General features: G+C 44.8%; 1 protein-coding gene across 1 annotated transcript in view; it reads right to left on the bottom strand.

Moving 5' to 3' along the window:
• Positions 1-23,758, bottom strand: part of LOC144753527 (guanylyl cyclase C-like) — a 632,982-nt gene that overhangs the window by 171,025 nt on the left and 438,199 nt on the right. Inside the window, exons 18-19 of the mRNA XM_078641183.1 lie at positions 16,823-16,960; positions 10,069-10,157 (exon numbers count right to left, since the gene is read on the bottom strand). Of these exons, the coding sequence (XP_078497309.1) occupies positions 10,069-10,157; positions 16,823-16,960 (227 nt within the window). The remainder of the gene's footprint in view (positions 1-10,068; positions 10,158-16,822; positions 16,961-23,758) is intronic.

Below are 23,758 nucleotides of genomic sequence, written 5' to 3'. Positions count from 1 at the left end.
GCGTGGGAACGTATGATGCATTGCTGAATGTTATTACTTACAGATGTCTGTGGATTAACTAATACATTTCATTATTTTGATCATCCTTCCTCTTCTGGGATGTACTCCAATGAGTGAATCATGGCACTTCAGTAATGACTGTTGTTGGCTATCTTTTTCAGGTAAATTCAGGAAGTGTCCCCTAATTAGCAACGTACTCTCTAGTTTACTTAATTTGGGTTCTTAGTGAATTCTTTGTCCTACAGCTACATTTCAGTGGGCTTACCCCAGAAGGTTGGAATCTAGATCTAGCCTTCATATGTGGCTCAGAGCATGCAAGGAGGTGTTGAAGCCGGTAGAGTTCCCTTTGTCTGAAGCAGTACAGTGACTGCTTTACCATGCCAATCAGGCATTCACATAATTCATGGGCTTGTGATACAGTAGATTCTTTTGAGCCATCCATAACATCTCCAGATGAATGGCTAATACTAAATAGTACCTCCATCTCCTTTATTCCTAACATTCTCAATCTTAGATTGTGTAGTTGTGCAATGTAACCATTAACATTCTGAAAAAGTAAACCAAAGGGGGAACAGCATCTATTTCTGAACTTCCCTGAAACAAAATGGCTGCCAAAAGCATAAAAACAGCATCTGTTTTTACAACAAAGGGCTACAGGATTTCTCAGTCTGAGGGTTAAAGTTAAAGTATTCTCTGAAGTTTGTAAACGTGTGCATGTTCCCATTGACAGCTAAAGAACTCTCCTATTCTTGTCAACTTTGTAATAAGGTAATTAATGAATTGACATAAATGGGGAGCCCTAAAAATCATTGCACGTTTGACGGAAGTAGGCACAGCCATTCTTCAACTGCTCTTTCTTTTAACATGCCCATACTAATGCCTTCTCCAGAGATGTGAAAACCCAAAAAGGTTATATGTATAACTTCAAACACATACTTGGCAGTGTTTGCATGGAGAGTGTTGTCTCAGTACTTTAGATTATTGACCATGTAAATGACTATGTATATGTCCAGTAAGTCACAAAAGATGTCACCGACAAAGTATTGGAAAGCAATAGGAGGACTGCATAACTCAAAAGGCTTTACAAAATATTTGAAATGGCTGTAGCTAGTACTGAATGCCCTCTTCAACTGATCGACCTCTGTGATTCTTACCAAACTGCTGTCTCTGCTGAGATCTGGTATTGGGACAATCTTGGCATTTCCAATCTGATCAAAAAAAACAGAAATGAGAGGTGGAGCGTATTGGTCATTTAAGGTTATTGAATTCAATTTGTAGTAGTCGATATGAGGGCAATATTCTCCTTCTGGCAATGTTGATTATTGAATGAAACATTTTCCAGATAGTCCTTCAAAAACTGCTGCAAATCTTTCTCTTTCTTCATGAATCAAGGGTTGATTCTTGGCTTCTGGACTAAGTCAATAAATGAAAAAATTTCCAGATGGAGTAAACTCAATCAGGTCCCTTCTTTCGAAAACATCCTAGAGACTTCATATGCAACAGGTAGTAAGTAAATATTGACACTTTCCAATTCTTCCAGTTCCTCAGGATTGTTCAGTTATGCCTGAAGTGCAAAACAAGGTAATGTAGGTGACTTCTAGGCCTCTCAATGAGGGTTGCGCTGAGTCTGATGTATCTGGAAGAAAATATATTTGTTGGCACTGTCACTCTATCTGGGGGTTATGAAGGCTTAACCATGTTGTGTCACCCGGGGACTACAGAAACAGTTAAGCACTGATAATACCAAATTGGAAGGATTTCAAGTGTCCATTTTACACCACCATAAATAAGCAGTGGTTTTGTTTCAAGATGGATATCACCCACAATTAAAGGGGTACCAATTGTCCTTTTATGGTATTCTTCTCCAACATAGGAAAGTGAAGAAGCTTCTGAAAGTTCTGGTCCATTAAGCACTCTGAAGTCTCAGAAGGGTACTCCTTGGTGATGTTTGTAACAACGGTATGTAATTGAGTTGTTTTGTTCACACGCTGTTCTTTTAATGGTATGCTTAGCTTACATTGTCATTCTCATTTCAGGAGTATAGACAGTCCTGTCTTATGATCCTTTTCTTCCACCGTGAGAGGTTTACGTTTATTACCAATCTGAACTGGTTCTTCTGTACACAGAGCTATATCTGTATTCACGTTTTTGCAGGCTGCGGTGTCTCAGCTATGATTCAATTTGCAAAGTCAAATTGAATAGTTCTGGAGCCATAGTGGGTCAGTTAACCATCAGGGATAGAATGTCCTTCAATTAGTCTTTCAGCCCTTGGTAAAAAGCTGCAGCAGCAGCATTGTCTTTTGATGAAACCTTAGATACAAGTTGCTGGAAACTAATAATTTGTGCTTCTAATTCCTTATTGGCTGGTTTTAGAGGCTGTAAACCAGTGTGATAACCTGTGAAATCTGGCACTTCCTATAGAAGAGATTAAAGGCCAAAATTTGATGGCCATGAGCTATGCATCAGAATTAAAGGGGTAGCAGAAGCAATTGCATCTGTTGGTTAGATAGGATCACATTCAGGAGATATGATGTAGCTGGCACTGTGTGACAAAAGCCTGAAAAAATCAGATCATCTGAATATTTATCTGGTGGGGCAAAAAGGATGTTATGAATGAAGGACCCACCACTTGTGAGACACATGGATTTACGGCTCTTAAATCATCCATTGAACCAGTATATACAGAGGAAGACCTGTCTGCTAAATTGGAAGGACAAATCCTGTTGAGGTAGCACACATTAATTGATTCCATAAAAATACTTTTTCTTGCCGGGTAGTAGTAAATTCCTCCTGGGAATATGGCTCTCAATCCTAAAAGTTTCATTTGCCTCATTCAGAGGTGCTGAAAGTGTTTCCCATGGCAGAGCCACAGCCAGCTATGCTGTCGGAAAACACCCTTATGGGCACACAACCTGCAGCTGACATGGTAGGCCTTCCAATGGCTTGTGAGCCATGTTTTTCTTATGTGGGACACCCTTGTGCTATGAGGGTGTGTAATTTTTAAACAAGTGTAATCTCGCATAAAACACCAATTATTGGGCTATGCGCATCATGGCTAATTTCAATTTTCCTTCTGCCGAGTGCATTATTTTCATTTGCAGGAGTCATGGTTCGATCAGAAAATATCTCACAGGAAATGTAAAACTGGATGTATAACAAGGTGGCATGGACTAAATTTGTATAATTTCACAACTACATAGACCTCCATAACTACTAAAAGCTTATGAACCTGAATACACTGCAATAATGAGACAGAGACCTTATATGACATTGATAATTTACGTAAAGAATCTCTCTGCATCTGGGGGCCAGTAGGGACTCCATAGCCCAGCACCAATTTTACCAGAGAGGTGCCGTCGCTTGTCCTGCCATGCCCCGCCTGCCACTCCAAGCACTCAAAAACACTCCAGCCCTCCCATGGCACAGAAAAACGTACGGAATCTCGCCACAGCTCGGGCCAGTGGAAACTTTATAACCCAGCACCAACTGTGCCAGGAGAGGCACCGTCAGTTACCCTGCCTTACCCCGCCTGTCGCTCCAAGCCCTCAAAAGTGCTCCAGCCTTTCCGCGGTCCGGGACGGACATGGGCCAAGCCCGGGCCCAACTTCGCCCGTCATCTCCCAGAAGAGGCTGGGCTTGGCCACCTCTCTGATATCGGCTCTTTCTGGAAGGTATGTGTGACTGTACCATTGTTGTTGGAGCAAAATAATAGTGCTCAGTCTCTGGTGGACCTCTTGTATTCCTGGTTCCCTATTTAATTCAGAGCTGGACAACTAATTTATGTTGCTATCTTATACAAAATAGGAAATAGGGAAAAGAAAGGCACCTGAATCTGCTATGGGGGCTTTGCTTTAAAATAAATCAATTGCATCTACTAGCAATTTTAAATCCTGCACCCACCCCATCATCTACATGACCAAGCTCTCAAGAGAAAACTCTAACTGGAATCTTTATGAAGCATTGTGGGAAATTGCGGAATTTGGTTTGCCCCCAAGCAGGTAAGCTGACAACTTCTACAATTGGTTGTGTAATAACTGCTCCTCTCCAAATAGAAATTGGTACTGGTGATCCGAATGTAGAGACGGTTTCTTATGAACTTGCAGTCCTCTGTACTAATCGGTACTCTGTTTTGGATGCAGAGGAATCCGAGACCACATGCCAGTCCCCATGCCAGTCAAATCTCTCTAGAGACCTCTTGTCTCCCCTTAAAAACACTGACCATCTTCCCTTAGTGGTCTCGGACATAGTCAAGCTTGTGAGTGTCCTAAAGGCAAACTTTGAGGAGCTTAAGGTCTTAGCTCAAAACTGGCAGGTCAATTTGCCACAATAGTTCAACTACTCCAGCAGCTAGTCACGGACTACCCTCAACCTTAGCCTACTTTAAACCAGCAGTTAACAACTGTGTTAAATGGCCAGAATTCGCAACCATTTTACAGTGGTGCAGGTGTGATGCTGAAGAATCCACCTGCGTCCACCATGGGTCCACAATGTCACCTAGCAGATCCCTTTTTCATCCTACCTCACATATAAGAACGTCCTGTGAGAGAATTGGGGCAGAGCTTACTGAACAAGTCCAGGCTACTCGTCCAACCTGGCCTGCAGCTTCCAAAGAGCATCTTATTCAGAACCCCCCCACCTCCCAGAGAACCCTCCATAAGTGTATTTCATTCCTCTCTATGGATGTCCAGGGCAACCCTGGTTGGGTCTATAGTGGTGCACAATGCTCTAAGATTACAGCAAGGTGCCAGTATGGATCACGAATCCTTAACAAACAAAGTGATCCATTGACTGTGTTCTGTTCACAAATGAATATAAATTATACTCCAAGACATTGTAACACGCCTGGAGAGGGGCTCGACAACATTTAAATGTTTCTTTTTACTCAAGTCATGGCAGATGATCTAGTTGCATTGGAGGATGGTGCATGTGTCCTGGTCTTCTTTAACCAGACGCTTTTGACATTGTTGACCACAAAATACCACTCAACACTCCTTCCGCATGTATGGGCTTCACTAACTCTGTATTCAAATAGTATGCCACATCTCTCCAAAAGATAACAGTATGTCTAAATGGGCTTTTCCAAGTCTCCTCCGCAGTATGGGAAATGGTCTAAAGACAGTGTTACTCCCTCCAAAAGTCCTTTCTGTGCAACAAATTACATAGTACCTGTTATTTGCTCCTGTTTCGATTTGCATTAGTATTCTATGCAAAGCTAAGTAGTTCTACTTTGAGTGACTTCAGTTGATCTGGCACAGAATCCTAGGGCAATTTGTGCCTCAATCCCCTGGTTACACCCACTTTGCATAGATTAGCACGGGATGCTTGCTGTGCGACAGAATGCAGTTTCAGCACTGTGCAAATTGATCGATGCTGTCCATTGCACCCATCTGTGCCACTTAGGAGTCCTTTGCATCAGGCGGGCGCCAGAGCTAAACTTTAGTCGGTCTAAGCCCTTGAACAATACTTTTTAAGTTTCAAAAATAAGTTTATTCAAGAACAGCAGTTAATCAACAATACTTCGTACAAAGAATCAGTTGAAGAAAAAACAATACTTTATCGCAAGCACAAACGTAGTGAAAGCTGAGATTGAAAGAACTATTTTTTTTAATTAAGGGGGTTCTGGCGTGGAGTTTATAATGGAAAAATCACAACTGAAAGTATCAGAATGCAAGAGCGGATGAAATGATTGGATGAAGTCTTCACATCTAACGTGGGACAACTGTGCAAGGCAGGATGAGATGTCTGAACCTGTACCATGGCAGGTGCCATCTTTGCTCCCTTCTAGTAGCTTAGACACATATGGCCATATTTATGGCAAAGTAACGCAACACAGTGCAGCAAGTCACTGCGGCACTGAGCTGCATTACAGGGAAAGGGCAGGAATGCACTGTTTTTAGAAGAATACAGCTCATTCCTGCCTTTATCCCTGCACTAGAGCCGTTTTGGCTGCCTAGCGCCAATGCAGGCACCCTTGCACTATGGTGAAAAGTTGCCAGTGTTGTATGCAGGATTGTTTTTGTGAAGGATGGGGCACCTGCATGGCCTGGATTTTTCTTTTCTTTCCTCTCTGGCTTTACCTAAAGGCTGGGCAGTCATAGGTCTAACCTCCACCTTCCTGCCTTGTCCAGGAGTGTGAGAAAATGTTTTGATCTGCACATGGGCAGCTACATTCTGCCCTCCCGTTGCCCATCCCCTCAGCCACGTGGCCTTGCTTTATGGCTAGGAGTGGTTCTTGCTCTATGAAACACCCCTCTATTTACTATTACCCAACAGCAGAAGGGTGAGATTTTTTGCCCACATTTCCCCCTAAGGGCAGTGGGTGCTTACTAGTCCCTACGCTAGATTGCCAAAATATGTGGGAATTTTCTCCCCATTCCTCCTTTCTTATTCATTGGCGACCAACCAGTGGTTAAAAAAAGAGGAAAAGTCAACAGCTAGCTCTTCAGCTCTCCTGAAGCCTGAGGCAGGCCACGAATGACAAAGGCAGCTGACAACTGCCTCTGCACCCTGCTCACAACAGCATACTAGGGTGACTACCTTGCTTGGAGGTAATTTAAATTAATCAATCAAGCTGGATTTGTATAGTGTGGCTAATCACCCGCGAGGGTATCTAGGCGCTTAGAGCAATGCTGCTGGTGGATCAATTTCTGGACAATGTCTGTAAAAATGTGATACAAAGGGTCAAAATTCAAGGCAAAAAGTCAGATCTAGGGACACATCTGGGAAGGTCAGGCAATAATATAAAATTCTGTAAATAGAGAGCCAACTCAAGTACAAGTCAAAATATTTGTTAATACTTTGGCTTGTATAATAGCAGTTTTGTGCCACTCTGGCATTTCTCCTATGAGCAACAGGCTGAGGGGCTACTTCCAGAGTACGATGGGCTGCCATAACGCAGCCATGCCGCAATAACACCACTTTCGGCCTCCAAAGAGTGTAGGGCTGATTTGATTTTTGTTTTCAGGTCTGGCACTACTGATATAGGAGCAATATTTCCCCTGTTGTGTATACTCACTGCCTGTGGTAGATTACACTATGCTGTTCAACATACTGTATCGACAGTTCCACATTCAATCATGTCCTGTCAAAAATAATTAGGTAAATAACACCCCCACCAAATACATTTTAAATGCAACGCATTTTAGAAAACGCGCATTTCTTGCATTCGTACCTTGTACTCCTTTCATTCTCTCGCTCTCCCCTTGACTTTTCTCTATTATTTTGTCATAATTTATTTCCTTCTCTATATTGCACTATTTGTTTTTCACTTTCTACTTTTTCTCTCAACACACTTAACCATCCATTTCCCTTACTGTTCTCTCTTTCCTGTTTTCTTTTTCCCCACATCCTTCTTTATTGTGTCCTCCACTGTCTTATTTACATAAGTGTCCTCCTCCTTCTGTCTTATCTTCTATCAATTCTCCTGTTTTCTTTGCCTTCACTATCTTCTTTTTCTTACTCATTTATTTGTTCTCTACTTCTACTTATTTCTTGTGTGTTATTTCTCATTGAATTCCTTTTCTAACCCCTCTTCTGTCCCTTCTTAAGGGACAGCTCAGCTGTCAGCAAGGGCAAGTGTTATCAATTTGATGAAATACATATTGCATGGTCTTTGGCTCCCACCCAAAACGTTTCTCAGTCTCACCCCATGCTGTTGGCTATTTGGTATATCATTCCGCATTCTAGGAAGTGCATCCATTGGCTCATTTTCTGACAGACCCCCAATATTAGCTCCCTCCTCAGGGGCACAACTCTTGAGGCTTGACATACAAGCATCATATTTGGATCCATCCTCTCCAGGATCTCCACACAATGTCTCTCACCCAGACTCTCTGATTGTTCCAGATCATTGAGCCCAGACAGATTTCAGGGATCCAGCCTCCTCAGAAATCACACGCCTATTAGTGATATCAGGGACTTTCAACCAGATTCTGACCACACTGTCCATCTTGCCCCCCATTGTTGTGTGAAACTAACAATTATAGTGTTCACACTAGGCCACATCAACACTGCTTCCTTAAACGGACAACGTGAGTATGCAGTTTCATCTTAAGGATTTTGGGGGCCCTGAGTAAGAACATTTTGGGTGCCCCAGGTTGGAACAACTTGGAACTGTATTGCCCATTTTCAGCTAAGTCAAGTCCTATATTACTGAACAATATTGAATTATACATGAAAGCCTGAGATACAGAAATACACATAAGTGAGTTAGAGGGGGCCATGGAAGGTCAGGGCTCTAGGCTTTTACCCACTTTCCCCGCGTCTCTATCCGTATGCACAAAAGACTGCACACACTCTATGAATACTACCCTTCAATAGCTAATAATGACCTTGTCACTGCATTCAGCTGCCCATTCTCTGTAGGGAGGTACCACACCACACTATTGATGACTACTGATACTGGGGACACTCTTTCTTGCAAGCATCTAGTTTGGCTTTGATGCCAGTTCTACAGGAGGGTTATATAATCTGTGTACATTCATGCCTTTCTATTCTGCTTTGTTGAGCCTCAAAACCACCTTTGTTTATCTGACAATGAAACACTCACAAGGTGGCAGTCTGCCATACTCAGAAATGTGATTGCAACACCCTCTATTGCAGCAGAGCAAAACAAAAGGAATACAGCCAAGGCTCTGTGGTATCGCAGGGTCCCACGCCCATGTAGGGCACATAGACACAATGATAGTGCCCCCATTTTGTGTGTCCAATCTCACGAACTAGGTATGAAGCTCTCCCTTTGCTTCTTTCAGGCATTGCCACCCCAATTCTCCGTGCAAAGCGGTCTGTCCGGTTTAGACTAGGTATATCGAAGCCCGAATATCGACGGGACCAAATATTGTTATAGTAAAATCGAATGACAAAATAGCGAAAAGTCGTTTTCTATAATTAACTCCACGTGTACTTACTATTGTGATATATATATATATATATATATATATATATATATATCTTCAAGGCAGGTAGATGTGGAGTTAGGAATAGTAAATCCTTACTTTCTCTGTGTACCTCCTGTTTGATATTTTGTCTCTCAATATTGTTGTACCAATATTCTGTCTAGTAGGTATTCGGGAAACAATTATCTGCCCCAGAAGTGTCCACCACCTACAATGGGATGTGAAGCAGTAACTAGTGAGATATGCCTTGTCACTCTAAATTGCACTCAAGTCCACTGCAGTATTATTGTGTGGTTAACAAATGATCACTAACTAGAAAAAACAAAGGAGTACGGTAATGGTTCAGGTCTATGGGAAATAAATAACATACAGAACCTCCCCAGTGTTGCCCAGCAACTCACCAATGCAGATGGTAGCCCTCTGTGATCATTTGCAACACCCACTGCCTTTCAAGGATCTGAGGGTCAGGGTCAAGCAATCCTCTCCATCTGCTACACCAGATGGGATCCTCAACTCAGAATAATCGCTCCATCCCGCTTTTTATACCCACCGAGTCCTTTGTATTAGGTGGGATGCCCTGCATTAACAGGGTAGTCGTGTCCCCCCCTCTGGTGGACAATGTCAATGTCAGGCCAATATCAGGTCCCTTTCACCACTGCCAGTAATGGCAGAGCAGGTCTACCCCATGGCAGCACCCTCGTGTGCAGCTCTTCTTTGTTCTGGGACCAGCTCACAACTCCAAACTCCTTGAATCTTCTACCTTAACCCTTTCACACATGCAGACTGCCTGTCCAGGGGTTATAGGCCTCCACCCTTGTATCTTGCATCAACCTCACTACTTAGAGAAGGTAGATTGATTAGTTCATATCATGTCTCTAAGCGGGTGCCTACTTGTAAGGAAGGCAACCCTATCCAAAGTAAAATTGCTCAGACTGATGTTGAGCAGACCATTATTTTTTTACAAAAGCAACTATCTTGTCCATCAGAAGCACATCCATAATGAAGAAGAGTGTCCAACAGGCCATTTCTCCAGGTTGTAGATTAATATTTCCTATATATTGCTGAAAGCTCCTCTGGTAGGGCACCACAATGTTTACAAGTATCTATAGTTGCTGGATCAATTCTGCACCTTTTATTCGTCAGTTGAAGCCTACTATGCAACTTTGATCCTCACCTCTAGTTCCTCGTTCTGCACCGATTCCATGCTCAGATCTGGGCGAAAAGGAAGGAGATCCTTTGCATGATGAACTCGACACATTTTTTCTATAGAGATGGGAAAGAAATGGGTCAACATGCTTACTTTTGTTTCACAATTGAAAATACATCTTATTCAGAAGGGTGGACTGCATGTTGTCATCGCCTAAAGGCTTTAGAAATCATATTTGGAACCTAAACAAGAAGTAGGCCAGACTGATTTTCTTTTTTTATGTTGCTTTCTAAATATTTATCTTTAACCTTGCGGGAGAAGTAAACCCCTGTTGGGTACTTGCTGATGCACTTTATGCATTCAGCACTTCATATCTATACAGAGGTAACCTTCCAATGCCACCACCTTTTGATGCATGACTAATGCAGCTATTACACTTGTTGTCTCTCACTCAAAGCTTAGGCACAACAACGGATGTCTTGCCTTACTACATTCCTTGGGAATATGGTTCTCTCTACAAGCCTGCTTATCTTTGAGAAAGTAAGGAGGTCCTTATAATTGTTTGAACAAGAGATAGTGACTTACTGGTATGAAGGCCAAGAAGGTCTCTCGGGTAAATGTGTAGGCATGTATCTATTCTGTTAGATAAGTGATAGAGTCACAGCCAGTGCTTGATTTGAACAGCTGGCTCTCATATTTGGGGACCTGCACTTCTCTTTCTTCATCAGACATTAACTGAAAGCAAGACAGGGAAAAACACACAAAGCAGAAAGACGGAGGGAGAAAAAAAGACACACAAAAAATCACAAGGGGAGAAAGCAGTAACTTGCGAGAGCGAGGCAAAGGCATACCTGTCAACTCACACGGGGCCACAGTGTGACACACGATATCGGCTCCCATCACATAGTCTCCAGGTGAGGAGCCGATATCACACGGTGGCAGGGAAAAGAAACTGAAAACCACTATAAATAGTGGTTGTCCCAGTGATGACTGCCAAAGAGTAGCACGGGTGGGACGGAGATTGAAAAATAAATTAAAATAAACTTACCTTGCTGCTGGATTGCCGCCTCTCCTTGCATCGTCCTCTAAAGCAGGAAGCACAGGCACTCTCCCCTAAGCAATGTAGCATTGTGATTGGTCTGAGCTCTGCAGATTTGCACATGCAAAGTGCGCAGGACTGTTTGGCCGGCCAAACCATCATGCTCACTTAAGTGCCCACCGTTCCTCCCCTTGCTGGCTGTGACAACAGCCAAGCCCCACACCGCCCCATAAAGATGCATGAAAAAGAGAAAATTCAATGATAATGACGTAGTGTTACTATCATTTTATTTTTCCTTTTTCCACTGCAAAAAATGCAGAGGAGCCGCCACTGGGTTTCCCGGCTCATTTTTCGAGGCTTTGCACTGCCCTCATCCACTAAGGGGTGTGAAAATACCCCAGGACAAGGGCACCAACCTCAGCAAGCTTTTTTTGGGGGGGTGGGGCTTGGGGTATCGGTGGGGTTCAAAGGCCCCACACCCTTCACGGCTCTGCCCCCTCCTCACCCAGTGAGATTGTTCTTCAAGTTGGCAGGGAAACAAAGGGGCAGCGAGTGTCTGGTAGTTGATCACAGAGGCATGAGGTAGATTTAAGACTACAGAGCCTTATTAATTTGCACGCCGACATTTAATTGCACCGGCCGCAGGGTAGTGAGTAGCAGTGCAGGCTTTAGGGTGGTACCACTGGTGCTACCACACCGGCACCAAGTTTGCAAGGGCACCATTTGCGCTGTTTCTGAAATTAGTGCCATTGTCTGTCTTTCGTGTGCATGATGTCACCAGTTCTGGTCATCAAGACCGACAAAAGCGCTCACAGATGGCATCCAGCCGGATACGAATTGTTTTATATTAACATCTGGCCAGAAAGCCACATCTTATTTGAATTATGCACTGCAATGAGTGTGTTGGTGCTACTCGTATCTCCCTCCTTCCTTTAAAGACCTCCTCCAAGCCGAGGGAACCAGCTTCACACTACATACAGTTAACATCCACTGGCCACTCAGCTTCGGACCACAAGTGAGCGCCGCACTCACTCGTGGTCCAGGACTCACACTAGCGCAGAGCACAGCACTGGCACTACAGCAGGCAAGGCAACTGTGGTTCAGCAGCACGTACGTTTATATCATGACTAGTGCTGAGTACAGTGCTGCTCTGACAAGTCTTCTGTCCTTTGATGTTACCCTGGCAGCATTTATGGCACATGTGAAATGCATGAGAGTGTTTGTAGTGTATCAACAAAGAAGGATACACTGTTCACCAGGGAGGAGACGAATATGTGAACCAAACACAAATCCCCCTTTTGGAACGAAAACCCTCACACACCCAGCAAGCTAGGTCTCATGCTTCATCATATGGGTTTTGCTCCTCGTCAAACTGGCGCTGCAATGTCTGACAGGCACCCATAAAGGGGCTCTTTACCGGAGATCTTTTCTTCCTGCCAGTTGGTGCATGTGGGTATGAGGGCTCTAGTGATGGTGTAGACGTGAGAGGTGGGTGAACATTAAAAAAGGTTAGGTAATCCACTGGAGCTATTTAAGGATGTGGTTATCTACCTTAATAAAAACAGTGAGGTGAAGATACACCCTGGTGCAATGATCCAGGCGTGTAAGTTCTACCTACAGGTCGACATGTTTCATTCTCTTAAAGCAATTCGTCAGGACCAGGTGAAAAACAACAGTGCTACACGCTCTGGTAGGGGACAATACTACCATCCACAGGATACTCAAGTGCAGGCCGATAGGTCCTGCTTCATCCTAATGGGACCCTATTAGGAACTATCATATGCGTCAACAATATTCTCTCGCGTTATAGGCACCTGGATGGTAGGTACCCTGTCCGCAGAACGAACCACACCCAAAGACCTACCCACACGGAGTCAGGAGGACAGAGAAGCCGGAGCCATGAGAGTGTGTGTAGTGTGCCTTACTGACCATGACACTGCCAGAGCCAATTAGCCAAAGGACCATCAAGCACAGATCCAAATGCACTTCTCATTCACATAGGGGAACCCTGCATGAATAGTGGTACTTCTCGGGGGCTGCCATTTACAGCGTCTGCCAGAGTTGAAAGTGACAACTGAAAAAACAAGTGTCCCGAGTACATTTTGGTCTTTTGGAATGTAGAAGTTGTGCAACAATGAACATTAAGGTAATACAGCGTTGACTAACATTGGAAACTTTGTTTGTTTCTGACCCTTCCCCAGCTCACCTGTAAACCACCCCATTTCCCTGCAGGGCAGCAATCTGTGCCCTCTGCGCCAGTATGGGTTTCCAGTGCTGCTATCTTCCTGAGTAATACGTGCTGGGAATTATGGTTTGTTGAGTGAAAGGATGTGAAGTTAAAAATAAATCCCTACTGCGGGCCATTGCAGCAGAGTGAATCATTGTAAGGCCTAGCTATAGCTCTTGGAACATCTGTTTATTTGTGTGGTGTAATAAGACAAAGGGTAATCCCTTTTGAAGTTGCGTGACTACGTGTGCTACGATGTGCCCTTAGGTACCTGTATTACATCATTCTTTGTGTGTGTGACTCTATGATTATGCAAATCAGTGTTTATGTATGTTTGTGAGGAATGTATGACATTACAATGCATACATTTACAACACATGCCTTTACAACACAGTGTTTACACCACAACATCCCTTACAATGCATACATTTACATCAAATGCCTTTAAAACAAATTTTCTAAAACTACATTTACAACGCATTCCATTACATCGCATTATACCTTTACAACGCATACCATTACATTGCATTTAAGGTAAGTGTTGGATAGTGTGGGGTCAAAATTACCATTCTAACCCCAGGGGGTGCAACTGTAGGGTAAGTGTTGGATAGTGTAGGGGTAAAAATTACTATTCTAACTCCAGGGGGTGAAACAGTAGGGTAAGTGTTGGATAGTGTAGGGGTACTATGCGTTGTAATGTTATGCGATGTAATGACATGCGATGTAATGCCTGTGTTGTAGTGTCATGGGTTGCAATGTCATGTGTTGTAGTGCCATGCAAGGGCATGGTTGCGTTGTATTGACATGCGTTGTAAAGGATGTTGCAATGTAATGACTGCGTTGTAAATATAGTGCAATGTGATGACTGTGTTGTAAAGGTTGTTTACCGTTTGTGAGACATGTGTCTGTATGTAGAACTTTATATCTGAGTGCACTGTGTGCCATAAAATCGGTGAGAACAGCCAGTTTATTTGTTCAGAGGCTTACAAAACTCATCCTGAGTTTATGGTGTTTATGAAAATGTTGAAAACATCACTTACCTTATTGGATTTGACACAACCCTTTAATCTACAGTGCTTGAAAGCTTGTTTGGTGGCTTCCGTGCTACACATGCCTACGGTTACGTTTGATGGTGAAGTATATATTACATGTCCGGCTGTGTAAAATACTGTACCAGTGCATCAGAATAGGCCTCTCTGTATAACTGTACGCTTGTATGTGAGTGCATAACTCTGGATGAGATTGCTGGTGTGAGTGCTTGCAAACGCAATTGATTTTCTTTGCAGTTTAATTGGTGGACGCACTTAATTATCCTGTTTAGTGCATACCATTGTGAGTAGAGAACTTTCCCAGATTACCTTCTTTACATTTCTTCACTCAGAGATAATGAGAATGGGGAAAGTGATTTGCCACAGCTGTGCCAATCATTGTCATTTTATTCAATGTGTGTTTTGAAATGCTTTGGCATCCTACATTGCGGTGAGTAGCACTAAATGTGTGAGAGGGTCTAGAAAGTGATAAGGGGCAACGTTGGAGAGTGGCAGTGCGGGGATCCTTGGAGAAGAACATCATAGGGGGCGCGAATAAAGTTTGTTGCACCGGGCGCCACCAATGCTAAGGTCGACCCTGGTAGGAAGAGCTTTGGGCACCGGCACTCATTCTTTTACACACCAACCACTGGGCATAGCAGTGACCACTGACTTATTATTTTATACTTTTGATACAAAACCCAAGGCAATCACATGCTGAAAACAGAAAGCAGGAAAAAAACAACTCCTGACCCCTCCAAACGAATGTATGATGTCACAACGCAAACATTTACAACGCATGCCTATACAACGTAGTTTTTACATCGCAACATCCATTACAATGCATGATTTTACATTGCATGCTATCACAACGCATACCATTACAAAGCATATTACTTTTAGGGCAACAGTAGGGTAAGTGTTGGATAGTGTAGTGGTAAAAATTACTATTCACACTCCAGTGAGTGCAACAGTAGGTTAAGTGTTGGATAGTGTAGGGGTAAAAATTACTATTCCCACTACAGTGAGTGCAACACAAGGGTAAGTGCTGGATAGTGTAGGGGTAAAAATTACTATTTCCACTCCAGTGAGTGAAACAGTAGGGTAAGTGTAGGATTGTGTAGATGGAAAATGTACTATTCCCCATTACTTACCTTATATTGCATTGTAATGGCATGTGTTGTAGTGACATGCGTTGTAATGACATTTGTTGTAGTGACATGCAATGTAATGGCTGCGTTGTAATGGCATGCAATGTAAAGGATGTTTTGTTGTAATGACTGCGTTGTAAAGGTAGTGCGTTGTAATGACTGCGTTGTAAAGGTTGTTTCCTTTCCAAACATCAGAATTATAACAATCGATGGGTCAGCCTTCGTATTTGTAGCAAAAACGGTGGCATACTATAATGCCAAACTTATCCAGCCTGATCTGCATTTCGGTCAGTGGTAATCAATTATGAGCGCGCATTATTGCCGTACTTGTGGTGCTGGTGATAGAAATCAAAAGAGAGAAGGGTACGAAGTTCCTTGGTGGTATATTAACCACCCTGTATATATACTCTAGGTAGTGAGGAGGTGGGGAATTCCTCCTATCGGAACTAAGGCCCTCACACACCCAGCAAGCTAGGTGTCATGCTTCATCATATGGGTCTGCTCCTCGTCGGGCCGGCGCTGCAATGCCCAATGGGCACCCATAAAGGGGCTCTTCATCGGAGATCTTCTGTTCCTTGCCGTATAGGTGCCGTGGGTGTGAGGGGCCTAAGTGAATGTAGATGTGAAAAGTGGGTATTAAAACAGGTGAGGGAGTCCTCTATGGTAAACTTTATTCTGATAGGGTCCCAACCTGGTTAAAAAGGAGAAAGGGGAGGGGGGGCTGTTTTGGTATAATGTGACAAAAATCGCGCTCATCCCCCAGATGGTCAACATGTTTCTCGCCTCAGGTTGTCAAAAGTGATCAATGGAGATTCTTCAGGACCGAGTGAATGATAAAAACTATCTACAATGGGTGACAAGGTGCAATGCTACCTACCACTTACTGTTCCCACGGGATAGTTACCTGAAGGGAAGGAAGCCAACCTATTCAAGGTATCTAGTTGTGCCTCATCAGTAGCAGCGCAGTATTAAGACACAGAATGTAGTGTCTCTGCTCCCGCTTGGAGCCTCGTGGCAGACCTACCCGCTCCGCTGCAACCAGGAAAGGTGATGGAAGGGAATGTGTGAATTTAATAATATTACCAGGAATGGCACAAGGAATATCAGCACCACAAGCAAATTTCTCCCACTCAATCTACAGCTCCTGCTTTTGCTGCCCCTGAAGTGTGGTGCCCTAAGGAGACTGCAAAGACATGTCTTATGATACCACTTTGTTCATTTGAAAAGAAGCAATTAACATGCATTCATTTCTTAAACCAATCATGCTCCTTTGAGCATGACCAGAAAATCTATCCACGTAACTGGGCACTAAATGAAAGTTGCTGATTATGGTTACCTTTTGGGTCTCGACAGCATTCGGTGTAGAAGGTTTCCTTGCGCTGGATGATCTCTTGAGCAATGATTCCATAGCTGTAGACGTCGCCTTTCTGAGACACTCCTTCCTGACGAAGGTGCTCAGGAGCCACCCACAGGTCTGGGGAGAGAAAAAAGAGAGGGAAAGATGTTCAGCTTAGGGAAACATTCACCCCTGGTTCTGAAATATTCAGCATATGGATTTTTCAAACAAGCTTTTAATGGTCAACTATCATCCAACATATGTATCAATTGACCAATCTCTCAACTAAATGACATCACCCAATAACATTATCCCATCCAGCCCCTCATTAGATTGAAAGCAGCCAACATAAAGATTTCCAGGACAATCTCTGAGTGAGCATAGGTCAAATCTGTCAAAGGAAAGAGATGACCCAACATAAGTATCAGCAACCCAAATTATTAGTGGAAGATCAACTAACATGACCATATCCTGGTCAAGGACTCCCCAAATAAGCCATTATTGACCTCAGATTGTCTACCAAATGGATCTCATGGGCAAGCTCTGGGTAGATGAAGATGTCTAAACATAAGTATCACCTAGATATCACAAAACACCCTGATCTTCTGGGCAGTTTTCTGTGGATGAAGATCACCAAACATTAGGATGTCTAGAACAACATATCTATGGCAAGAGACCCCTAAAAGAAGTATTCCCAGGCAATATCCTAGAGGATTAAGATCACCCAACAAAACAATCTCCAAAACAAGAGCTCTTTGGATGAGGCAGCTAAATTACCTCACATCGTTCACCTTAAGCCCTCCTTTCAATTACGTCATTTGAACAAAATCACAGGGGCAGAAGATGTTGCATCACGAGCTATATAACCCTAGTGGATTAACAAGACATTACATAAAACCACTGTTAACTTCAAAGGCAGGTCATTGTAGATTTATTTTTATAAACTAGTTTTAACTGAACACTCAAAGCTGCATCATGTTAACAGTCACTAATAATATGCATATGTGCAGTACTAAAGATAGCAACATAATGCTTTTATGATTTTTTCCTTATAGAAATCGAATAAAGCTTAGTTTGATTTGATCATAATGCAGTCAGTCTTACATTTTACAAAACCAATGGTCATTAGTTAAATCCCACAGGTGGTAAGGATGTACTAAAGGACTGATAATGCACCCCACATATTCCTCTAGTATTTCTATTAAATGCACCACAAACATCCAATGAACTTAATGGAGCCAGCTCGCCCCACAGGACACCACCTCCGCCATGACCTCGGACCACTCAGGTGCACCAATTGACCCATGCCCTCACCACATCTTCAACCTAGGCAAAGCCAGAATCTGCCACGTACTCACCATCTTATTCAACACCTCAATTGATACGGCCATCTTCCCCAAGAACTACAAACAAGCAGAAGTCAACACCCTACTAAGGAAACCATTGTCATACCTCAGCGAAATCAACAACTATCAACCGATCTCCCTGCTCCAATTCCCGGCTAAAGTATTAGAAAACGCCATCATCCAAAAAAACTCTCCTCATATCTGGAATGGAATCTCCTACTCAACTCCTCCCAATGTGGCTTCTGCAGCAACCATAGCACAGAGACAGTCTACCGATGACATTTAAGCCCTAATCAACCAATGAGAGTCTGCGGCTCTGATCCTGCTAGACCTCTCAGCAGCTATCGATATGTCTCCCTCCACGCACTCATAAGAAGGTTGAACAACATAGGCATTCAAGGAACTGCTCTCCGCTGGATTGCCTCTTTCCTCACAAGAAGAACTCAAAAAGTCTGCCTTCCCCCCTTCAGCTCCGAATACATGAAATCATCTGTGAAATACCACATAGATCCTTGCTCAGCCCCACCCTCATCAACACATACATGACACCTCTGACCAGTATCATCAAAACCCACGGACTCAACATTATAGCCTACACCACCAACACCCAAGCCATCCTCTCCCTCTCCGAAGATACCAGCAATACCAAGACCAACTTCCAGAACTGCATGAAGCTCAACATGGACAAGACAGAGTAAAAGATCTTCGGAAACAAAAGCTCCCCAAGGGACACCTTACTGATGGCCCTGAGAACTCGGACTTTCTCCTACCCCCAATGACCAAACTAGGAACCTAGGCATCATTCTGGACAACAAACTAACCATGATGACTCAGATCAACTCCGTCTCCTCCTCCCGCTTCTTCATTCTCTGCATGCTTGGGAAGATATTCAAATGGCTACCCCAAAGCTCAAGACACACCATCACTCAGACCCTCATCTACAGCTGACTGGACTACGGCAATGCTCTTCACGCAGGGATTGCAGCTAACTACTACAGATCATAAAGAACATCACATCCAGACTCGTTCTAGATCTCCCTAGATAAACCCACATCACCTCCTACCTCAGGGAACTCCACTATCTCCCTGTTCAGAACAGATGCCAGTTCATGCTCCTGACCCATGCATACATGGCCCTACACAACTGTGGACCCTCCAACTTGAATCAACGCATGAACTTCCATCAGCTCAGCAGATGCCTCCACTCTCCTTCCCTTTCTCTAACCTTCACTCCCCGCATCTGAAGTAGCAGATGCAGAGTTCTCTCCATCTCCTACCTAGCAGCGAAGACATGCAACCTGCTACTCTATCGTCTCCGGGCCTCCCCATCTTATCCAGAGTTCCAAATGTCCCTGGAGACCTGGCTATTCAGCTAATCAACTGGACCCTGTCATCGCCTGGATACCCTCACGGATGACAAGAAACACTCTACAAATCTGATAAAAAATTTTTTTTTAACTCTTTTTATTAGTGATAAAACATAAACAAACAGGCAATAAAAGGCAATACAGCTGGATATGTGTTCAAGGAGGGTGGAAAGCGCATCACAACTTAATACAAATCGTCAGTGCAAAGGGGGGGCAGGGGGGAAAGCAGAGTCATAATACGTTGGGGCTTAGACAACACTAGGAATGTCGGGTCAGGGGGAAAGAGGAACATCCAGAATATCGGTGAGGGGAGGTGTACATATATCACCCCGGTATGAGTTCCATTGGCCCCAGATTTTACCCCACTTCCTAGGTCTGTCGCGTGCCACATACACCATTTTCTCTCTAAACATACACCAATCCATGTTCTCCTTCCATGCCGAAACAGTGGGCGGTCTCTGGCAACCCCACAACTGTGCAATATCTGTCTTGGCGACCATATTCCCAAGGGTCGCCCACTGAGTCTGCGCCACATCATAATCAGTCAGTTCCCAAACATTCAGCAAACAACGCCTGGCTTCGGGCAGCAGCGTAACACCCGTGACCTCCTCCATCACTGCATGCACTCGACTCCAAAACACTACCACTTCCGGATACTCCCAAATTATGTGGAGGAAAGTACCAGTTAAACCGCATCCACGCTTACACAACCCATTCACAGAATAACCCATACGAATCAGGCGAGGGCCAGTCACATAGATCCGATGCAGGATCTTAAGCTGCACGAGTCGGAGACAGGCCGGAATCGCGACCTCCTTGGGTGAGGATATCGCCGACTGCCAGTCCTCATCATCCAACTCTAGACCGTCGCTGGTCCTATCTGAGGTGCACCAACAGCTCAACACGATCGTTAATCAATTTCTTATATATCAAAGAAATAGTGCTGTCTGGAACATATCCGTCAAGCACCCGTTCTTCGAGTGGGGATGATTCCGGGATAGGAACACCTGCAGGAAAAACCGAACTCAACACGTGGCGGATCTGTACATAACGGAAGAACTCCTTGTCACGCAGCTCATATTCTACCTTCAACTCCTCAAAGGTCTAAATCCTACCTTTGGCCCAAATATCACTCACCCTACAAATACCGATCATATCCCACTTCTCAAAGCCTTTTGTCCTCCACAGGCTACCCAGTCTTTCAGACGCATAGAGCGGAGTTGCCCGGGTCTGTCGATCCGTCCATCCCATTGCCGCATTTGCACCCTGCCACACTTGCACCGCTATCTTAGTAGGACCCGAAAGTTTCCCTCCAGCAGATTTGGAATAAAACGCCCTGTTATAATCTCCACCCGGTAGCTGCCACTTATCCATCTCAAATGCAGGGTTTAACGCAGGACCGTACATTCCATGATTGATCGCTCCCAACTGGGAGGCCCAATAGTATCGCCTAATATCCGGAAGTGCGATACCGCCGTCATACCAGGGAAGCGTCAGCTTGGCGAGGGCAATACGCGGACGCCCACCCCATATCAACCGCCTCTGCAGACTTTCCACCTCCCGGAAATAGCTCGCCGGAATGACATCAAATGTGTTCTGAAGCGCGTATAAAAACTACGCCAAAGACATCATTTTGAAAAGAGCTGCACGCCCGAGGGGGGACAATGGCAGTCTGCGCCAGGCCACAATGTCAGATTTTAACCGTTGGAGCGGAGGAAGCAGATTACGATCGTAACGGACAACTGGGTCTAATGTAATAAAGACCCCCAAATACTTAAATCCCATCTGCGTCACCTGTATGGGGCAACCGCGCGGCAAAGAAGGAGTGTCACCCGAGAGTACGTAAACACAGGACTTGGTCCAATTAATCACAAGGACGGAGTTCCTCCGAAACGAGTTCAGCACATCAAACAGTACAATCAACTACTTTCGAGGCGACGTGAGATACAACAAGATATCGTCTGCATAGAGTGATATTCGATCCTCAAAGTCTGGGGTCCACTGAATACCCCTCATCGATGGCTCCCACTGCAGCCAAGCAGCCAGGGGTTCCAAGGAAAGGGCGAAAAGAAGTGGGGATAACGGACACCCCTGCCGCGTGCCCCTCCCCAGAACAAAGGACTTAGAAACCCAACCATTCACCACAATCTGAGCCAATGGTTCCTCATACAAAAGTTTTACCCAGCCGATGAAACAAGGACCAAAACCAAACTTTGCAAGAGCAGCCCAGAGATATGGCCATTCCACTGTATCAAAGGCCATCGTAGCATCCAAGGAAGCCAAGATGGCCGGTTCACGCAGTGACGCTGCTCTCGCAAGGACGCCATGCAGGCGCCGCAAGTTCAATGCTGTATCACAATGTGGAATAAAACCAGATTGATCCGGATGGATCAGGTCACCGATCACCTTTATCAAGCAGTTTGCCAGCAATTTTGCGAGGATCTTGGGCTCCGCATTTAGGAGCGAAATAGGCCTATAGGATGCGCAACGATCCCGCGGCTTCCCTTCCTTATGAATCACAACAATGGTCGCAAGTCGCTGATCACGGGGAAGGGAGCCGATGTCTCGCGATTCCAGGAATATATCACGAAGATACGGCGCCATTTTGTCAGGACTCAGCTTATAAAGCTCAATGGGGAGACCATTAGGGCCCATAGCTTTTCCCGAACGGACGGAATGAATAGCAATTGCTACCTCGTCAACGGAAAGTGCTGCGTCCATCAGATCCCTATCTGAATCCGATAGGCAAGGCAACGCAATGTCTCGTAACAGCAGATGTGAGTCTTCCTCTGGTCTATCGGAAACTGGGGAATACACATTTCGAAAATGTTCAGCAAAACACTCCACAATCTCAACAGGATTAGTCACTCGCACTCCATCAGCTCTCTCAACCACAGGAACCACACGACTCGCCCTCTCCTTTCTGTCTAACCAAGCAATCAGTTTCCCAGCCTTGTCTCCCACATCATATAGCGGTCCCTGCTGCTCTCTACTCATAACTCTAGCAGCGTCCGTTACCAACGCCCTATAATCAAGTTGTTTGAGACCGAGGACATGAACCTTATCATGAGTGATACCCAACTCCAAATCCCCTTCCAGCTCAGCTATTTCGGTCTCGAGGCGGACCACCGCCTCCTTTTTGCATTTCTTAGCGCCAGCGATTGACGATAGCACCTGTCCACAGATAACCGTCTTGAAAGCCTCCCACAGCAAAACAGAAGAGGACACAGACCCCACATTCTCAGCAAAATAGCGATCCAGAGACTTGACCAACTCTGCCCGGGTTTTGGGGTTACGGAGATACCAAGGATTGATCGGGCCACTCGACCCTCAGCTCCCATCTTCGTGTCCATCAAAAGCCACAGTGGGGAGTGATCTGAAATACCCCTGGCCAGGTGTCTAACTTCCCTAACCGAAGAGGCCTGTGCCGCTGGCAGCAAGACATAGTCAAGTCTAGAGAGACTACCGTGAGCACCAGAGTGGAAGGTGTATTGCGCCTGTCCCGGATGCCGCAGCCTCCAACAATCTACCAGTCCCAACGTCTCCAGAAAGCCACCCAACCAAGACTGTGATCTCGTGAGGTCCCTGGGGGGGTAGCGGTCCTCCCTACTGGAGACGACACAGTTGAAATCTCCACCCATCACCAGAATGCCCTCCGGAAGCCCCAGAACTACTCTCCCCAAATCAGCGAAGGTCGTAGTCTGCAGACCAGGTGGGACATATACAGCAAGCAGTGAGACAGTCTTCCCCTCCCATCTACCAGTGAGAGCAGCATAGCGGCCCTTGTCGTCAAGGATTATGTCGTCTACCTCCAGGGGGAGGGAGCTCCTAACTAGGATACCCACCCCCCTAGAACCAGTAGTGAATCCGGAGTGTGCAACAAGACGATATCCTCGCCGATTCATAGCATGGCATGTGTTTCCGATCAGATGTGTCTCCTGCAGTAACACTACATCAGGGGAGAGGCGTCTCAGTAGCTGCAACACTACCCCACATTTTATCCTATCCCCCAACCCGTTAACATTCCAGCACAATAACTTCAACCCCCTACCCCCATCCCGGAAGTAAATGCAGAATCCACTCCACAGCGAACACAGCACCCAGATCCAGAAGTAAAACAATGCGTTGCCTTGAAACAAAATGAGACACACCCAAACCCCCCCACCCCCAACAAATACCTGAAACACCCCCCCCACCCTGCACCCCTGCGTTAGACTCAAAAG

This window comes from Lissotriton helveticus, chromosome 1_1 (genome assembly GCF_964261635.1).
Source record: "Lissotriton helveticus chromosome 1_1, aLisHel1.1, whole genome shotgun sequence".
NCBI classification, from domain to species: Eukaryota; Metazoa; Chordata; class Amphibia; order Caudata; family Salamandridae; genus Lissotriton; species Lissotriton helveticus.
Note: the sequence above shows the minus strand (reverse complement) of the source record. Positions and strands in the feature narration are given on the sequence as shown.